The 21197-nt window shown below is 43.4% G+C and overlaps 1 protein-coding gene across 1 annotated transcript in view; it reads left to right on the forward strand.

Moving 5' to 3' along the window:
- PTCD3 (pentatricopeptide repeat domain 3) overlaps positions 1–21197 on the forward strand; it is a 1733015-nt gene that overhangs the window by 146944 nt on the left and 1564874 nt on the right. The window contains exon 6 of the mRNA XM_044063464.1: positions 16031–16135. Coding sequence (XP_043919399.1) covers positions 16031–16135 — 105 coding nt within the window. The remainder of the gene's footprint in view (positions 1–16030; positions 16136–21197) is intronic.

The raw sequence follows: 21197 nt of genomic DNA on the forward strand, positions 1-21197 counted from the left end.
GTATATATATATATATATATATATATATATATATATACATATATATATATATATATATATATATATATATATATATATCTACATATATATATATATATATATATATGAGTTATATATGAGTTCACGCCACATTTCGCTGATGCCGAAATATCGACTTTCATATCATCGACCACGTAGCGATCCTCCCTCAGGACCCATGGTAGCACTTGTGTGTGTATTACGAAATTACAACGCTGTCAAGGGAAATTGTGGGTAGTGACTTGAACCATATGCTGTAGCAGACAAACAAGTGCTACCATGGGTCCTGAGAGGGGAGGATCGCCACGGAATTGTCGATGATATGAAGAGTCGATGTTTTCGTCAAGAAGTGCCGATGTTTTGGCATTTCGATGAACTCATAGGAACCCGTATATATATATATATATATATATATATATATATATATATATATATATACATATACAGTGAAAACATGAGATAAGCATATAAAACAGCCTGTACTGAACACAGTGATTCGTCTAACTTTGAATCAAAACTGTTAAATATTCCATCCTGTCATAGTAAAATGCATCTTGGGGTTAACAGAGAATTTGCAAAAGAAAAGTAAGTCTGAAGTTGTGTGCCAGAGAGAAGACTGCAAATACAATAAATGCATTTTTGAGAAGCTTTGAGCAGAATCTATAAGAATAAATAATTATAGAACTGCTTAAGATTAAAGTACTCGTATCTTATGAGCCGGAGGTGGTTCAGAAATGTGTATATTTCACAGAATAATCTATAAATCAGTACCCTGTAGAGTGAGTGTGTGTGTGTATTTTTAGAAGTCATTACAGAAAGAGGAAAGATCTGAATAATAGGAAATAAAATCTGAAATTTTGAAATGAAAATTCGTAACTGGTGTCAGTTTTCATTTTATCCTCAAGATATAGACTGTGCTGCAAGCATTGGAAATGAGTCTGCCATTACTGCAGCTTGCGGTAGCCAGTAACTCCTGACCTTAACCCTTACCCACAATTCCCCTCCCCCAATTACTCCATATCTCTTTTGCCACTATTCGTGACAGATGCATATGCCGTTGCTCTTGTGCCAAGTGTTTTTTTTTAAGATAGTTTTCTGAATCCTTTGCTCCTATATCATAGCTAATGTTTCTGAACATTAACTTTATAACTCTAACAAAATAATTTCTAAGTTTTTGAAGTGGTCCTCTCTTTCCATTCTGTACACCTTGGTGTAATCTGGTCGATCATTGTTGATAGCATCATCCTTCCACTTCCTTTGTATTGATATTAGCAGTGACTGTTGAGGACTTTCTCTCTGCGTGTGTATGTGGGTGCATATAGCTGGCTTGTTTACACTACTGTTGGGAACTTTTAGACTTTCGCAGTTATGGCTGAGAAACCGAAAGTCCCATCAGCCTTCAAAAGATGCCAGAAATGTGGACACGTGTCAGATGGTTATTATTGTGTGTCCATTTCCTGGGCCTCTCCACCTTCAGGAGCACTGCTGTATATCTCACAGTTTTGGTCACTGGCCACTAGTAGAAAGCAAGAATAAACTCATTTTGAAGTGTATGATTTCATCATCATTCAGTGAGGCTATATCTGGTTCAGAAAAAGCTAAGAGCAAAACTTATGTCTGTCTTCCCATCTTCCTCTACTAAAACATTGGAGAAGTCAAAAAGAAGTCAAAAAGAAAAGGCCTGTTGGTGCAAAAAAAAAAAAATCCAAGTCTTTGGTTCCCTTAGAATTTTTGGAACCAGCTGACTCAGTAACTAAACCTTTGGTCCTGAAGGGACCTGTTAAACTTAGACAGTCGGATCAGGCACCTATGATGTTGGCGCGTGAGCATCCTGAGTTTTCAGCATTGAAGTGATTGGTGCAGACATCTCCCTCATTGCCGACTACTTTGGCATATAGGAGCCATGCATTATGATTCTTCTGAAAGCTTCATATTCTCCATCCATTGACATATGTTGACCCATTTCCAGGAAGGTTGCCTTCACCTTTTTTGGAAAGGTTAAAATCGATCTCCATCCTTTCTACCGGTTCCCCCAAAAGTTTAATTGAGTATGATGTGGAGAGGCTGATGGGTAAGATAACTCTGGGTGAGAGGATTGTCATTTATCTCAACTCCAGCCCCCACGTGTGTAGGAGCCAAACCCTCCTTTATCCCTTTGGATTTTTCTCCATTAACTTCATCTGAAGCCTTAGAGTTTTCGGCTCCAAGCTGCCTGGCACTGACTGCATCAGTTCTGAAGATTTCCATATCTTCGGACCCAGTTCTTGCTTTGAGCTCTTTGGTCCAATTGGTTCCAGAAACCTCTGAGCCATATCTGTCCCATTGGCTCCAAGGAGCAGAAGTAGACTCCTTCCTCTTTTTTTTTTTTTTTTTTTGAGCCTTCTCTGCACCTTGGAGCATTGGCACAGATCAGCTCAGCTTCAGTCTCGGGAGCTGTCTCTTCAGAGCGGGGCGTGACCACGGTTCCAAGGCAGTCTTTCTTGGTTCTAGGTTCCCTTCCCTTTTCTTCAGGGGGGCCAGCTTTCAAGGCACTGGAGAGAGCCCTGGCTGCTGCAGTTGCTCAGCCCCTTTCACTTCGGAGCAAGTACTCTCTTTCTCTTCATGCCCGGATATTCAACCCGCACTCCCACTGGGTCAATGGGTGCAGAGACCGCAAGAATCCCAGATTAAAGTTCTTTCTTCTTCTGAGACTTCCCCTGGTCATCCCACTGAGGAGGTCCCAAACGAGAGAAGGTGTAAGAGGAAACACTTGGATTCCCAGAGGAATCAATCACTGAAGACACAGACTTTGAAGGGGATCGATCTCCAGGGTCTCCTCCTGATGATGGCTCATTTGGAGACATCCTGGAAATATTTAAGCAAAGGGGTGACAAGTCCCTCTTTTGAGCCGTCAGTGTACCTGCAGACTTTTGGCACTTGACCAGCTACCTCTTGGGTGTCTCCACCTGCTGACGAACTCATTCATTTGATATCTCAGCCTGAGTATAAGGCCCCTGATGCTTTTGAACTTATTGCCTGGAGACTCAACAAAATTCTGTCCACACCCGAGGACAGACTGTTCTGGGCAAAGGGTTAGCTGTTAGTGCCATGGTTGTGGTGGCAGCCAGAAGGAAGGAACTGGCTGAGGAGAGTTCATCTATCCATCCACCCATCAGAGAATCTCAGGAGATGGATAGATTTGGAAAGCAGGTCTGAGCATCATCGACCTTTGCCTTAAGGTCTTTTTAATTTTTCGGCACATTTTACCAGACTACAAAGGGATCTGATGAAGGAGTCATTGCATACTCTGGCAGGAACCATTTTTGTGGCGGTCCAAGAAAAGGTTGCTTCCCAGTTGGCTACCCTGGAGTCTGTGTCTAATTCATCCATGAGGCTCATTGCTCATGCAGCCAAAGGGACCACCAGAGAGGCGGTTCAGACTTTCCCATTAGAAGACGCACCTGGGTGCGTCTTTATGACTTTCTGGAGCCATTTAAGTCTTCATTTGTCAATCCACCCTTTGATGGATCATCCCTGTTTGGCCCAAAAGTTAAAGAAGCATTATTCAAGTGCGAGAAAGATGGAAAGACTTTTTCTGCTGTGGGCATAAGTTTTTGTACTCCCCAACTATCTTTTTCCAGGAATCAAAAAGGTAGTAGAAAAATGTGATTTAAAAAAGTTCCACGGGCCTTTTCAGGAGATGCATGGAGGTAGTTCCCCAAAGGTGGGGGTGGGGCGGGGACTTGAATGGAAGGTGCTGTCCCCGCAGAACCAGGGTTTCAGGGATTATTTCTCTGGTAAACCTTTCCAGCACTTTTTAAGAGAGGTCTAATTTGTTTTTCTCTGGAGGCAGTCTGGGATGCTTATCCCTGCATCAAAACATCTGGCTATAAATAACATCAGATACTTGGGTGCAGAGGATCCTATCCAGAGGGTATACAATCCCCTTTTCTCTTCCCCCTGCCATATGCAAAGAAGTCCCTGATTTTCCTCCCAGTCAGAGGGAACAGTCAGATGTAATGGGATCCTATCTCGCCTACATTCACAACATATGGGTTCGGAGCCGATCCATCGGCTCCGACTCGGCAACTAATACACTAGCACGAAGTCTCTCATTGGCTGGGCTACTCCCTATCCCAGGATGCACTACACCTGCTTCCCCAGATCTCGTTTGCCGCTTAACAAGCTGGACGTGGTCTCGACTTGGCTGGAGCTAATTGGTTATTTTTACCTTATTGGTCCTTGACCTAGGGAATTTTTGTCCATATTAACCAAACAGCTGTTTTAACAGCTATTTCTTGCTATTTCTGATTGTGTTTTTGTTGAGTGCTTGTTTCCAGAAATTTAATTTGATCAGTCTGGCAAGGCCCGTTTAAGTTAGAGGGCCTTTGCCCTACCTTTGAGTGCTATTTGTTTCTTATTAACTGTTGGTTAGTTGTTTTTCGGGCAAAGCCTGTTTAAATTAGAGGGCTTTGGGCCGTTTAACTTGTTTAATTTGTTGTGAGGTAAACTTTCACCAGTACTCGCGCCAGGGTGTCTCGCGCTTTTCAGTTGGCGCTTTTTGTGTATAGTGCTATACTTGTTGTGGTAGAGTAGTATTTCCTTAGAGTTTGTACTTGTGGCCTGTATCATGTCTAAGGAACAAAAGTCGGGTTTTAAAAAATGCACTCGGTGCAAATATAAAATGTCCATTACAGACAGTCATTCAGTATGTGTTTATTGTTTGGGGCCGAAACATCTGCAAGAGACTTGTAGCGTCTGTTATGCTTTCTCATCTAGAGTTCTTCAAGAACGCAAGAACAAATTAATATTGAAAGGGCTTATCAAGCCTTCTTTTGAGGAAGCCTTAGATCTTCCTGTTGCTTCCAAAAAGAAAAGATCGTCTGCTCCGACAAGTCCGTCGGAGCCGACTTCTAAAAAGACAAAATTGACCTCTTCTTCCTCGGCTCCACTGACTTCGGGGCCGAGGGTCGAAGAGTCTGCCTCGATACCTCCTACCGCGGCTCCATTGCCTTCGGAGCCGCAAGTTGGAGTATCGAGAGGTGAATCACCTCCATCGGTTCCAATGGCTTCGGAGCCGGTGGAAGTGTGCAGCTCAGACTCTTCCCCCTCGGCTCCGAAGAAGGCTCCTTCGGTGCCGATGGTGGTCCATGCGGTGGTGGAGTCGGCGCCGATAGCATTGGAGCCGTTTCGGAGCCGGTCCCCTTCTCTCGGAGCCGAGAGGAAAGTCTTCTCGATTGTCTACCTCCTCTAAATCATCGAGACTTTCAGATTCGGACCTGGATAGGGTTTTACAGAGGCTATTCCAATCTCCAGTGTTTACTAAATTGGTCTCGGCTCCAGCACAGTTAGCTTCGGAGCCGATTCCTCCTCCAACCTCCTCGGAGCCGTTGGAGTCGGTGGTGGTGGAGCAAAGCGGAGCCATACGGTCGGAGCAGAGACCCCTTCGGGGTCTCTCGGTTCCGACTGTGCTTCCTACCCTGTCCTCCGGTTCAGGGTTTGGTACTGCAACCTCTTCAGCCGGGCCCGAGGGGAACACTTTGGGGCTGGGTGCTTCGGTGCCTAGTCTTCCTCTCGGAGCATCGGCTGCTGGAATTCCCAGTGCCATCGTGGCCTCTAGACCAGTGACCTCCTTGGATTCTGGAGGTCCGGCCTTTGAGGCCATGAGGAGCGCGCTGGCCATGCCTTTGCCGGTTCAGCAAGATTCTACCTCACCATCCCTAGATTTGGAGACTGGTGCCTCTGTTGTGTTGCAGCCCCGCAGCGGGCCCCAGGGCCTGAGGATACCCCCATCGGGGTTCTTCTTCGGGTGGTCCGTCCAAACTGCTTCGGACGAACCCCACGGAAGAAATTGTGTAAGAGGAAGCACGAGACTCCCAAGATGAGTCTGTTACATCAGATACTGACCTCGATGACGAGAAGGGTCCCCAAATCATCTTCAGATGATATCTCCTTCTCAGATATCTTGGAGATTCTGAGACAGAGAGGTGACTGGCAAGCCAAAACCCCTTCAGCTGAGGAGTCAGTCTTCCTCAAGGCCTTTGGGGCCCAGCCTTCCGCCTCCTGGGTGTCTCCGCCTTCGATGAACTCCTTGATTTGGTTTCTCAAGGCGGGAACACCCTGATTCTGTGGAACCGGTGCCTGCGAGGCCCAATAAATTTTGTCAGCCCCCAGAAGGAGTTTCTCACAAAGGGGGTGCCTGTTAATGCTTTGGTGGTGGCTTCCGCCCCACAGCAGGACGTGGCCGAGGCCTCGACGTCATTCATCCTCCTAATAAGGATTCTAGGAGCATGGATAGGTGCGGAAGGGTACCTCTTCAGCGCCTTTGCCTTACGGTCGCTGAACTACTTATGTCATTTTACGAGGCTCCAAAGGGATCTTCTCAAAGAGCTAAATGACTCTCTTGTTGGTAACCTACCTGAGGCGCTGGCCCCGACTGTTGGCGCACAGATGACTACCTTCTTTTCTATTGTTATCTCGACCATGAGGCTCATTTCATATGCAGCCGGCAGGGCAGTAGAGCAGCGGAACAGGCGTTGCCCTCAGGAGACAAGCCTGGTTACGCTTGTGTTCATTCGGAGGCCTTCAAGTCTTCCTTCACGACACCCCTTTGATGGGTCATCTTTGTTTGGACCCAAGGTGAAGGACATACTAACTCGGTGCAGCAGGAGGGCAAGACTTTGACTGCCGTTGGCCGATTTTCCGCCTCCTTCTAGGCCTTACCCCAAGGCTGGGAGAGGAGGGAAAATGTGGTTTAGAAAATCTCAGAAGTCTTTCCCTACTCCACCCAGTGATTCCCCTCCAGAGGCGGGGATTTTGAAGACGCCGCCAGAGGTGGCAGAGGCCCCGTAACTCTGGAGACCGCGATTCCTTTCGTGGTTCTTCATACAACCAGCGTTCCTGAGTTGTTGCCTGACTGTGCATCTCCGAGCCAGTCGGGTCGCTTGGCGGCGCACCCACAAGCTTGGGAATCCATAACAAGCGATCAGTGGGTGCTGATTATTACCGGAGGATATGTCATCCCTTTCAACAAACCCCCCCCTTCTTTAAGGGAAATCCCGGACGTACCACCCAGTCAGCGGGATCAGGCAGCATTAGAGGTTTCAAAGCTGCTAGAAAAAAAGAGCCATCCAGCCTGTCCCCATCGACCAGATCGGATCAGGAACTTACTCAAAATTATTTTTGGTACCAAAAAAGACAGGGGACTTCAGGCCCATTTTGGACCTCAGTTCATTGAATCGTTTCATAAAGAAGTCCAAATTCCGAATGGTCACTCTTCAATCTATTCTTCCTTTGCTGGAAAAAGATGCATGGACGTGCTCCATAGATCTCCAGGACGCTTACTATCACATTCCCATAGCTCAAGAGTCCAGGAGACATTTACGCTTCCGCCTCGGAGTCAGTCATTTCCAATTCCGAGCACTGCCTTTTGGTCTCACCACAGCCCCCAGGGTGTTCACCAAGTGTCTGGCAGTGGTAACTGCTCACCTGAGAAGTCTGGGATTCCAGGTGTTTCCTTATCTAGACGACTGGCTCCTTACTGCCACCTCCGAGCATCTACTACTCCAAGCGCTCAGAGCCACGTTCACCTTGGGCCGTTTCTTGGGGATAACGTTCAGTTTGCATATCAATGTCCTGGAGATGAGAGCGGTACTATTGGTACTCCAAGCTCTCCATCACGCTCTCCCACAGGGCCCGATTACTATCCTATCCGACAACATGTCGGTGGTGTGGTACATAAACAAGCAAGGTGGAACCAGGTCTTACCCACTATGCAGAGAAGCCATGAGACTTTGGCACTGGGCGGTAGCTACCAACCGCTTTCTAATGGCAACGCACATACCGGGGAAGTCCAATGTGATTGCGGACAGATTAAGCAGGACCATTCTTTTACCCCACGAGTGGTCCCTCAACCAGGGTATAGCTGCGAAAATCTTCGACAGATGGGGTCTTCCTTGCTGCGACCTGTTTGCCAGCCCTCACAATGCGAAATGCAGAGAGTTCTTCATACTGTTTCCTTCTCAGGGACAGATTCCCAGGGATGCTCTGACTCACATTTGGCCCCCCGGTCTTCTACGCCTTCCTCCGCTCCCTTCTACCGAGGGTGATACAGAAGGCCATTTACATGGAGAGCGAGATGATTTTGATTGCCCCGCACTGGCCTCACCAAGTTTGGTTTCCTTTCCTACAGAGGCATGCGATAGAAGGTCCATGGTTTCTGGATCCGTGCCAGACCTGTTGACTCATCAGTCAGGACGGCTTCATCCGCCTCTCAGGTCCCTGAAGTTGGCAGCATGGTTACTCCACTTCCATCCTTAGTCCGAGACAATGCTCTCTCCGGACGTGGTCCACATACTGTCTTCTTCTCATAAACCTTCCACCATCAAACTTTATTCCAGTAAATGGAAAAGGTTTGCCTTCTGGGCTCAAGAACGGGTATAGATCCTCTCACTGCACCAGTATCGAGGTTCTGAATTTTCTGGCCTCCCTTTTTCAGTCGGGCTCTTCAGTTTCTACCATTAAGGTTCAGTTAGCGATCTCTAATTTTCATGCTTCATTTGAACCTTCATTGATGTCTCACAAACTTTGTAAGGCTTTCCTTAAAGGGGCTTGGCTCCTTAGGCCTCCCTTATCTCATCCTGTCCCCTTGGGATTTGAATATGGTTCTTGCTGCCCTAACTGCCCGGCCCTTTCGAACCAGCTGCTACTTGTGATTTAAAATTTCTGTCTTGGAAAACGGCCTTTTTAGTAGCCATAACATCTGCTAGGTGAGTTTCAGAACTTCAAGCTCTTTGTTCTGATCCTCCCTATTTGATTTTTCACAAGCATAGAGTTTCATTGAAATTAAACCCTGCATTTATACCAAAAGTGGCCTCCTCTTTCTGTATGCAACAAACTATAGAACTCCCTGTCTTTTTCCCAGAATTCTCTAATAACGCAGAATATACTTTGCATCAATTGGACGACATAGACAACTGCGTTTTATTTGAATAGAACCGCTCAAACGCTGAAATCAAATCAATTGTTTGTTTCCTTTGCAGTGAACAAATTGGGTCAACCAGTAACAAAACCTCCATATCTAAATGGATTAAAGATTGTATCATTTTTATTTATTCACAGGCTAACAAAGACCTTCCCTTTCCAGTCAAGGCTCATTCTACCAGGGCAATGGCTACTTCGTAGCTTTTCACTCCAAGTTATCAATAGATGATATTTGTGCTGCGGCAACCTGGACTTCTCCGCACACTTTCATTTCTCATTACAAATTGGATGTGGTTTCTCGAGGCAGAGCTTCCTTTGGTTCCACAGTTCTCAGGAGTGTGTTCCAATGAGCCACCCGGGATGTAGGTGCTAGGACGCTGTCCCATATGTTGTGAATGTAGGCGAGATAGGATCCCATTACATCTTTTAGTTATGTACTTACCATAACTTCGGATGTATGGGATCCATCTCGCCTACATTCATAAGTACCCACCCTCCTTCCCCCTTCCATTCGGATTTAGAGGAGCTGTAGTCTCTTTTTTTTTTGGAGATCTTTCTTGAAGAACTTTAGTTGGTTATAGTGACTACTAGTTTTTCTGTGTTTGCATGGGTGTATGAAAGCGAACAAACAAGATCTGGGGAAGCAGGTGTAGTGCATCCTGGGATAGGGAGTAGCCCAGCCAATGAGAGACTTTGTGCTAGTGTATTAGTTGCCGAGTCGGAGCCGATGGATCGGCTCCGAACCCATATGTTGTGAATGTAGGCGAGATGGATCCCATACATCTGAAGTTATGGTAAGTACATAACTAAAAGTTCTAGAACTCTAAAAACTGCTAGAAAAAGTCATCCAAGAAGTCCAGACTAGATAGAGTCCGGAATTTACTGAAGCTTCTCTTTAGTGCCAAAAAAGACAGGGGATTGGAGACCCTTTTTGGATCTAAGTGTACTGAACAAATCAGTGTGCCAAAGTACGTTTTGGATGGTCACGGTACAGTCCATTCCTCCGTTTTCTGAAAAGTCTGATTGGATGTGCTTAGTACATGTATGTGGTTTATTTGGCTACCTGTAACCACTGTTCATGTTTCAATATCGGCAAAACTATACAGAGGCTATGAGACAGGGTAAACCGACACCTATATGAGATAAGGACTAAGAATATGAATAATGCTTTGGCAAAGCATATTTTAGACTATCCAAAACACAATTTTAGTTTGAGTTATGCAATGTTTACAACATAATATGAGGGGGTGGCAAAACAATCATTTGGAGCAAATGGAACTAAAATGGATTTTTAGATTACAGGCTTACAGGTTTCCTGGTATTAATGCTAGTGTCAGTATTAAGCGTGCCCTGCAAGGGCGGAGGCTTAAAACAAGATAAATGAAACCTAGTTTAACACACCCATTGTTAATTGCTTACTCTTTTGATGGGCTGTTCTTAGTTATAAATATGTTGCATTTTGCTTAGTATTGTTATCTGATGAAGCATAGTAATATGCGAAAACGCTCATCCTTTTATGTATTTTAATAAAGACGTTACCAACATCGTGGTTGTTCTGCTGTTTTTTTTTATCTACAGTTTGCTTGGTGTTCCAGTTTGAACATATGGGAGTATTTGGCTGTTTTGTTTCTTCTGTAAACTCTATGCTAGTAAATTAATTTTTTATTGATACCAAAGTTCCACCTTTATGCCCATCTATTCAGTAGTTCCGTGGTCCTGGACCATATAAAACCGAAGTGAATCTTCAATACTGAATGGAACCTCAAAGCCTTCTAAATAGGAACTGAATTCTGAGGTTTTCACTTTATCCACAAAAGGTCTGATCGGTACCCGTTCCGTTAAGTATTGAAGATTCTCTATGCTAGTAAATGGAAGAGGTTCACCCTTTGGGCTCGTGACAATAGTATTGATCGCTTTTCAGCACCCATTGATAAAATTCTAGAATTTTTAGCTTCTCTTTTCAAGGCAGGTGTTTCCCACTCTACCATAAAAATTCAATAAGCAGCTATTTCTAATTTCCATGATGGTTTTGAAGAATCCTCCTTGGCTTTTCATAATTTTATTTTACATTTGTTAACCGTGGGTGTCTGAGCCGAAAAGGCCCTTTTTCAGCAGAGGCCCGGGGAGAAATGCTCCACATAGAAAAATTACAGTTGCATTTAGTTATTTAGACATGATCATTATACACACAAATTACAAAAGTCATTTTTACAGTGATATGCAGCACATCAACAGTTAGTGTAGAGAACAAACAAAAAAAATATTAATTTAAAATTAAAAGTAATTAACAGATTTGTGGTGTACAACTGAAATTTGGAACATACATAGTACACAGGTATAGTACATACATCATAGATTAGCCAGTGTTTGTAAGATTGAAAACTATTATCAAGTACTCTAGGTTTAGTATGTGTACCTTATCCGCTTTCACTAGCCTGGGGAGTAACTTTGCTTGAGATTGTTGCCTGTTGAGGTCTTTAAAGGGGGCTTTGGACAATGCGTTTTGAATGCTAGTGGGGACAGTTCCATTTTTTAGCCACTGAACTACTATATAGTGCATCTCCAAACCTATTGTAGCTGTTGGTGACTTCTAGTAGTAGTTTCTTTGATGATCTAGGAGGCCTTTTGGCTGAGTGATGTTGTACTAGGTTTTTGAGGGCAGGACACTTATTGAGGCGGTAATAGATTGAATAACGGAGGCAGAGCTTGGTTGTAGGTTAGGAGGTAGGGCAGTTCAAGCCAGTGGAGCTGTCTCAAAGCAGTACAGTGATGAGTTCTATATAAGCATTTCTATTATAGCAGGCTTCCATTTTGCTTAGTTCAGTTTTGTTGAGATTAGGCAGAATGGGAGATGCATAAAGTAGGGTGGATAGAAGTTGGGGGCGAGCAATGGCTGATCTTGTGTTGTTGGTAAGAAATGGTTTGATAGGGTAGAGTGATCCCAGTTTGGCATGTACTTTTTTAATAGTTAAGTTGAGATGACTGTTAAATTTTAGGTGGGAGTCTATGGTTATTCCCAATAGCTTAGCCTGTGCCACTGGAACGATTGGAGAAGCATTTGTGGAGCAGATAGTGAATTGACTGTTATCAGTGTTTTTGTTAGAACTTGTTATAATCATAAGGTGAGTTTTCTTTGAATTGAGGATAAGTTGGGCTTTGGTAAGGTAGTTTTCAACATCCGAGAATGCTAGTTGAGTTGTTTGCAGGAGGGTGGGAATGTTTTGTGCAGCACAGATTAAGGTAGTGTCACTTGCATACTGAATGATAGATGCATGCTGTGTGGAGGTATGGAGGTCATTTGTGAAGATTGTGAATAGTAGTGGTCCGTCCTAAGATAGAACACTGTGGTACTCCTGTAGTTATGGGCAGCTGAGGAGAGAGAGAATTTTCCCATTTCACAGCTTGGTACCTGTCAGTTAAGTAGCTTTGGAACCAGTTGAGTGGAATTTGATAGGTGATCTCGTTTAGCAGGATTTGGTACAAAACTGTGTCAAATGCTTTGGACATATCCAAAAAAAGAGTTGACACCTGCAGGCCTTTGTTTTTGAAATGGTTTACTGTGTCTGTGAAGCAGAGGAGGGCTGTAGGGGTACTATGGGCAGGTCTGAAACCATGCTGAGTAGGTGACAGGATGTTGCTGTCTAGGAGATATTTTAGCACCTGGGTATGGATGCATTTTTCTAGGATTTTGGCCAGGGGGGAAGAGTAAAGCAATGGGTCTGTAGTTAAGTTCAGTGGAGGTCCCGCTTTTATGTATGGGTGTAACATAGGATATTTTCCAGAGTTTGGGCACATAGTTTTCAACAATTGATCTGTTTATGAGAGTGGAGATTGGGATAAGGAATAGCATATGCTGTGAGTTTCAAGACGTAGCTCTGCAAAACCTTCTTAAAAGGAACGCTTTTGCTAAAACCCCTTGCAAAGATCTTGCCCCACATTGGGACCTAAACTTAGTGTTACAAACCATTGTTCAACCTCCCTTTGAACCATCTGCTAAATGTGATCTAAAGTTTTTATCCTGGAAAACTATATTTTTAGTGGCAATAGCTTCTGCCAGAAGGATTTCAGATGTACAAGCCTTATGTAGACCTCCTTATCTGATTTTTCATAAAGACAGAGTTTCACTGAGAACCAATCCTTCCTTTTTGCCAAAGCTGGTCTCCGAGACCATTATCAGTCAGATTATTAATTTACCAGTATTTTTCCCAGTTTTATAAATTATGGTGAATACTGCTAACACTTATTAGATGTTCATAAACAACTGTTTCTATCTACACAAAACTAAGAGTTTAAGAAAATCCAACCATTTGTGTCATTTCATCTACAAGACTTGGCCAACCAGTGAGTAAAGTGATGCTAGCCAGATGTCTCAAAGAATGTACAAACTTTTCCCAACTTTAATGTGACCTATAACCTGTACAATTCTATTGAAAAACAAACAAATCTGTTGGGGGGGGGGGGGGATATAAAAAATAAAAAACATACAATAAGCTGGTTGCGTAAGTGTGCACACATCCTTAAAGTAATACTTTGTTGAAGCACCTTATGATTTAATTACAGCATTCAGTCTCTTGGTTAGGAGTCTGTTAGCATGGCACATCTTGACTTGGCAATATCTGCCCACTCTTCCTTGCAAAAGCACTCCAAATCTGTCAGATTGCAAGGGCATCTCTTGTGCACAGCCCTCTTCAGGTCACCCCACAAATTTTCTATTGGATTTAGGTCTGGGCACTGGCTGGGCCATTCCAGAACTTTAATTTTCTTTTGGTGAAACCATTCTTTTGTTGATTTGGATGTATGCTGGGGGTCATTGCCGTGTTGAAAGCTGAAATTCCTCTTCATCTTCACCTTTCTAGCAGATGCCTGAAGGTTTTGGGCCAAAAGTGACTGGTATTTGGAACTGTTCGTAATTCCCTCCACCTTGACTAAAGCCCCATTTCCAGCTGAAGTTGTTGTTGTTTTGTCTTTTGGCTTTTCCCGGTTAGGGGTCACCACAGCGGAACTCCGGTCCGCTAATGATTGGTAGTTGATTTTTACATGCAGAGTTACCAGCCCTGACGCACAACCTTCAGCGAAGGTACGCCCATTCACGCATGTCTCCACGCAGAAGACGCTCTAGCTGAGAATCGAACCGGACAGCGTTTCCAGCTGAAGTAGCAACCCAAAAGCATGATACTGCCACCACCATGCTTCACCGTGAGGATGGTGTTCTTTTGGCAGTGAGAATTGTTATTTTTGTGCCAAACGTACCTTTTGGAATTGTGGCCAAAAAGTTAAACCTTGGTTTCATCAGACTATAACACTTTTTCCCACTTGTTTTTGGGAGACTTAATGTATTGTTTTGGAAATTTTATCTGGGCCTGGATGTTTTTCTGTGCAAGAAAAGGCTTCCGTCTTGCATCCCTACCCCGTAGCCCCGACATATGGAGGATACGGGATATTGTCACATGTAATACACAACCAGTGCTTGTCAGAAATTCCTGCAGCTCCTTCAGTGTTGCTGTAGGTCTCTTGGCAGCCTCTCTGACCAGTTTTTGTCTAGTCTTTTCATCAATTTTGATAGAACGTCCAGTTCTTTGCATTGTCACTGTTGTCCCATATTTTCTCCACTTTTGATGATTGTCTTCACTGTGTTCCATAGTATATCCAATGCTGTGGAAATGTTTTTGTACCCTTCTCCTGACTGATACCTTTTAACAGTGAGACCCCTTTGATGCTTTTTAAGCTCTCTGCGAAACTTGGCTTTTGCTGTAGCAGGCAACTGAGTAAATGCTGGGAAAATCCTACTAGGACAGCTGAACTTTATTTGGAGTTGATAGGGTCTCTTTAATTGATGGCAGGTGTGCACCTAAGAAGACTGAATGCTGTAATTAAATTAAAATGTGCTTCATAGTATTAGTTTAAGGGTGTGCACACTTATGCAACCAGCTTATTGTACATTTTTTTAATATATTTTTTCCTCTAACAGCTTTGTTTGTTTTTCACTTGAATTATACAGGTTTATAGGTCACATTAATGGTTGGAAAAGTTCTGAAATTATTTATTGTGGTCTCATTTTTTTATATCACAAAATCCTATAATTTTAACAGGGTTGTGTAAACTTTTTATATCCACTGTATCTTTTATCTGTAACAAAAATATTATTAAATTGCTTAGGCCTGTAAAGGCACATTCTGCAAGAATTGTAGTAACTTCAGCAGTTTTTTCAATCTAGAATTTCTTTGGATGAGATTTGTGCAACAGCAATTTGGACTTCGCAGTCCCTTTATTACTCATTACATACTGGATCTGGCCTCCAGGGGAAGAGTATAATTTGTTTCAGTGGTGCTCAGCAATATTCTTCCTTGGGTCCTTCCAAGCTCTAATGTTGCTGGGGACTCTCCCATATGTCGTGAATAAAATTAAAATTGACATCAGATAAAGAAGTTATGTACAACCATTATGGAACATTATTGTGAGTACATAACTTTTTTGTTTAATCTATAATATGCTATTAAGTAAATGAGTCGATTTTTAGAACTTTTGTATATTAGTCTCTTAATATAGTTCCCTTTGTTGAAAGTGGGTGTATTATGAAGTGGTGTAAATAGTGTATCCATGTCATTTTGAGTTGCATCCTGGAAACTGAAATTAATATCTTCAACACTCAGCCACAGGTCTGCCACATTATATTGCCATTCTGATATGATTGTAGGGGCAGCTTATAAGAGCAATGGAAAGCTATAACTGTAATATGGCACACCATACTGCTATTGGAGCTTTTCTCCCCGGGCCTCCACTGAAAATGGATGTGTCCAGTCGGACTTTCCCGGTCAACAAATGTCAAATAAAATAAAACATGGCCCACTATGGCAGAGATCAAGCATGACACATTGCTGAAGCTTCAGAGAAATATTGCTGATTTTTAATGAAGAATGTACAATAGATCCACAGGAGTCCCCTCACAGATCATTTGATGTGTAAGAACATGTTTTTCCATGACTAATACCTATTAAGATACATTATTGTGAATACTTCAGTAATGCATTTCTTTCTTTTGTTTGTGTTTAAGCGAGTGTATTCATTATCTCAAGAATCTGGGAGGAGTGCTGCCAGGTACATTTTTAATAACTACCCAACATTTTTTGAGAAGAACAGAGCTGAGCCACTCATACCGGTAAGTGTTCATTCTTTTTGTATTTAAGTATAATTCACCATTTTGTATTAAACAGTATAGCATAAGGAATTCCTAACAGATTTCCATTAAGTAACTTGGAGATTCTGATGATCTTCGTGTTTCAGTGTTGCAGTCATTACATTTGGGTAATCTGCTGGCAAGTTGCCCTCAGTCGGCATGAATAACAAAGTCTTAGGTCCTGCATCGGTTGCTGTCTCCTTTTCCATGCCTAGGCCCTGATCACAACGTGCCTTGCTGTCAGTTTTGTGCTAGATTTAACCAACGCACTATTAAGCGTCGGTATATTTTTGCTTCTAAATTATTTGGTTCAAGATTTAATTATCTTGAAATGTCATCAGTTAGCAATCAGACTACTGTAGTTCATAAAAAACACAAGGAAAAAGACAGAGACAGACCATCGAGGTCCAAAACCGACGACGAAGCTTCTCTTAAGTCGTTCGCCGGTACTCAGTGAGGCGCTTTCGCAGCCCCTAATACCCACTACTTCTGAGTCGCAGGCCTCTACCGAGACCCATTCGGAGTCTGGTATGCCGTGAGATTCTCTGGGTCCGAAGCCGCTGAGCAGGCACCGGCTTCAGAGGGTGTTTTCAGGCCTCAACATTTTTATATTAAACTGACACCAGCAACAAAAACAAGGTCAAAAACAATTTCTATGTCTAAAAAAATGACGCTTGAGCTACGTGCTCAGGCCTCTATGCCTAAAAAACAGATGATCAAAATGGCTGAGGATTTAATTACCTTGATCAGGGGTTCCCAACTCCCCACTCCCTGCTAAGAGGCCTAAGCAAGGCACTGATTATGAATCTTCAGATCAGGTTTCCATTTCTTCTGATTCCTCTTCTGATCAGGAATTTTCTATTCCACCCTATGAGGATTCTGATGCAGAGGAGTCCATCCCATCTGCATCTCCTCCTGAGGATCTCTCTTTTGGAAAGACTTTGCATACTTTAAGGTAACATTCTCACTGGGAGAGTCAGGACTTCTCTGAATCAAAAAAGAGGCTTAGGGATTTCCTTCTTCTTCCTCAGCATAGCCCTTTGGCAATACCTCCTGTATTAGACATTGTTGAAAATGTGTTCTGGGAATAAAGCATGGCTCCTGATTCCCTGCCTCCGGCTCATAGTAAGCCAGACAGATATTACAGGGTTCCTGACTCCCACAAATTTCATTTCAAAAATCCTGCTGCTGATCCAGAGACTGTTTCTCAGGGTCCCAAGGGTGTAAAGGCCTCTACAGCCAAAAATCCTACCCCTTCTGATAGAGATTCCAGGGTGCTGGATAGATGGGTAAGAAGATTTATATGTCTGCAACCTTGGCAATCAGGGCTTTAAACTGCCAGTTTCATATGCTTAAATATCAACAGCATGTTATGGGCTTAATGAAACAGAAAATGATGTTGATTTCTGATTGTGTGGAAAATAGAGTTACAGGAATGATTGCATTCAGCAGAACAGGTTGGAAAGCATACTTTGCAATGTGGTTTTGATTCCATGGAGACCTCTTGTAGGGCCGCCGTTACTGGATCTGTGATTAGAAGGCATGCCTGGCTCAAGGAACAAAATCTGCCTGATCATGTTAAAGCTAAATTGTTGGATGCCCCTTTGCAGCATGACACCGTTTGGTAATAAGGCAGAAGAGGTTTTAAAGAAAATGGAAGACAAAGCTAAATCTATGCAAACTGTAAAAGATTTCTTGCAAGTGCAGCCGCCCAGGTTCAGTAGGCACTGGCCTGCTAAAAGTTGGTCCTTTCCTGTGTCCAGTAGGGCCACTCAGGGCAAATCCATGCGCTCAAAAGGCTCCAGATACCAATCACAGGGTTCTTGCAGGTCAAACAATGGGGTGCCTCCACCTCGAAATCTGGAGGAAACAAAGCACAACCCTACAGTAAGCAGTCTCAATGACTTTCCTCTACCATCACCAAGCACTTATCTTTTGGCAGGCCCCTTGGGGGGAAAACTAGCACTTCATGCTCAAAATTGGCAGTTAATTACCCAGGACAAGTGGGTATTAAACATAGTATCCCAGGGGTACAGATTTAATTTCCATATTTTGCCAATTCCAAACGGATGGCCGGATCTGCCACAAAACCAGTGGGCAGAGACCCAGAAGCAAGTCATGTCCCTCATGGATATGGGGGCTGTTCAGCCGGTACCAGAAAAGGAAAAAGGACAAGGTTTTTATTCAAGACTTTTCCTGGTACCCAGAAAATACAATTTATGGCGTCCAATACTGGACTTAAAGATTCTGAACACGTTCCTGGGCATTCCAAAATTTAAAATGCTGACTTTACAACAGCTACTGCCTATGCTAGGCAGGAATGCTTGGTTAGTAACTCTAGACTTGAGACATACCTGCATATCCCAATAAAGGAATCATGCAGAAGATATCTCTGCTTCAAAGCAGGTTTTTTGCATTACCAATTCTCTGCACTGCCCTTTGGCTTATCTACTGTGCCCAGGGTCTTTACAAAGGCCTGGCACCAGTAATTGCATTCTGCAGACAAAGAAGCATTCAAATTTATCCTTATCTGGATGATTGTCTCATTCAAGCAGAGGACAAGGACACTTTTCTTCAACATCTGGCGTTTGTAAAAAGGCTTCTAGCATGCCTAGGGTACACCATAAACGAAAAGAAATCACAACTGGTATCCTCTCAAATAATTACATTCCTGGGTGCAAGCTTGAATACAACCGCCCAGATGGCTTACCTCACGCCAGACAAACAAAGGCAACTGACAACATACTTCAAACAAATGGCAACAAAAACTCCGTTATCTGCAAGACAAATTCTGCAGGCTTTGGGGTTCATGGCATCCTGCATTCTACTAATTCCATATGCGAGACTGCATATGAGGAAACTTTAATGGTACCTAAAAAGTTTATGGAACCAACATTGTCACAGCCTGGAAACAATGATTCCTCTCATTCCCTGCCTACAACAGGAGTTTCTTTGGTGGGCAGAGACATGTCACCAAAACAAGGGATTGTCATTTACTCTACCTCCTGCCACCCAAACCCCAACTACAGATGCATCAGACTATGCTTGGGGGGGGCCCACCTGTTATGGAGATGCATTCAGGGCAAATGGAGCCCAAACCAAATGCATCTGCATATCAACCAGAAAGAGATGCTGGCTTTTAAGAATGCTCTGACAGCCTTCAAGGGCTTACTTCATCCAGGACAACTACTGATAAAAACGGACAACACCACAGTTATGTGGTACATAAACAAGCAGGGGGGTACACATTCCTACCCCCTTTGCAGACTTGCCATGGCTTTGTGGAACACAGTCTTGACTTTCCAAATACATCTTCAAGCTCAATTCCTGCCAGGAAAGCAAAATACTCTGGCAGACGAGCTAAGCAGAAATCTTATGGACCCGCACGAATGGAAACTGGATCCAAAAATCTTCAGCATGTTAATACAGATATGGGGGAGCCCAGACATAGATCTATTTGCCTCTCCCCAAAATTATCAGTTGGACAAATTCCGCACAAGAACTCATCACAAAAAAGCATGGAAAGTGGATACTCTATCCTTCAGCTGGAAAAACCTATCAGTCTATGCCTTTCCCCCTGTGCCTCTACTGTCTAAGGTCTTACTAAAAGTCAGACAGGAAAAACGAAAAATGATCCTAATTGCTCCAGAGTGGCCTCGTCAGCACTGGTACCGCTTCAAAGGAATATGTCTCATCTTCCTCCATGGTACTTGCCTCAAATACCTCATCTACTGTCTCAGCAGAACTATCAAATTCTGCACACTCCACTCCAAACTCTGAATCTTGCAGCATGGCTAATCAACTAATTATTCAAACAACACCTCTCAGTAAATCTGTGATGGATGTAATTTTGGAAGCCAGAAGGCCTAGTACTAGAAAATCTTATGCTGATAAATGGAAGAGATTCTGTGCTTGGAACCAAGCACAGGGAATAGGTACAACAAAGCCCAATATCCCTCAGATTTTACAATATTTGACTGATATGCTTTTATTTTCTTCAATAAAAACACATGCCTCTGCCATCTCGGCTCATTACAACACAGAGCCTCCCCTCTTTTCTCATCCACTGCTTAAACACTATCTTAGAGGGGCCAAAAATTTATGGCCTTCCAGAAGAGCACCAACTCCTGCATGGGACCTCAATTTTGTGCTGGAAAAACGCACCCCACCTCCTTTTGAATCAGCAGCTACTGTGGATATAAAATTTCCATCTTGGAAAACAGCTTTTCTTTTGGCAGTCACTTCAGCAAGAAGGGTTTCAGAACTACAGGCTCTCATGGCAGTGGAGCCTTTTATTATATTTTACCCGGACAGGGTGTCCCTCAAGACCAATCCTTCTTTTATGCCTAAGGTGGTATCCAGTGTGGCTCTTAACCAGACCATTCACCTGCCAACATTTTACCCAAATCCGGAGAACAAGGGGGAGCGGATTCTGCATTCATTGGATGTACATAGACAACTGAGATTCTACTTAAATAGGACCAAATCTCTAAGAAAGTCTGAGCAACTACTGGTAGCATTTGCTGCAGGGTCAGAGGGGAAGGCTATATCAAAGCAGACTATTTCTAAATGAATAAGCCACTGCATTCTTTTCTGCTATTTGCTCCATGGTAAACCTGTGCCCAAGGGGATCAGATCAAATTCCACCAGGGCTGCCTCTACTTCAGCAGCTTTTCTCAGAGGGGTCCCAACCAAAGACATTCTAGAAGCTGCTACTTGAGCTCTGTTCATACCTTCACAAAGCATTGTCTCTTCTCCAAATCCAGGGCAGGCTTTGCCACTGCAGTCCTGCAGGGCCTTATAACCGCTCCTAATGCTGTTTAGTTCCATCCTTCCATCCATAACTTTGGGATTCTACCCAAATGTAATGACTGCAACAGTGAAACATGAAGAATGTAATACAGTTGTGTACACTTACCATAAATGTAGATGTTCAAGTGTATTCACTGTTGCAGTCCGGGTTACCCACCCGCCATCCTCCATTCTATACCTTTTCTTTCCTTCACTATACTCAAAAGCCTTTGTGGTGTATTTGCTTTTAATT

This window comes from Protopterus annectens, chromosome 2.part1 (assembly GCF_019279795.1).
Source record: "Protopterus annectens isolate FY-2018-M chromosome 2.part1, PAN1.0, whole genome shotgun sequence".
NCBI lineage: Eukaryota > Metazoa > Chordata > Ceratodontiformes > Protopteridae > Protopterus > Protopterus annectens.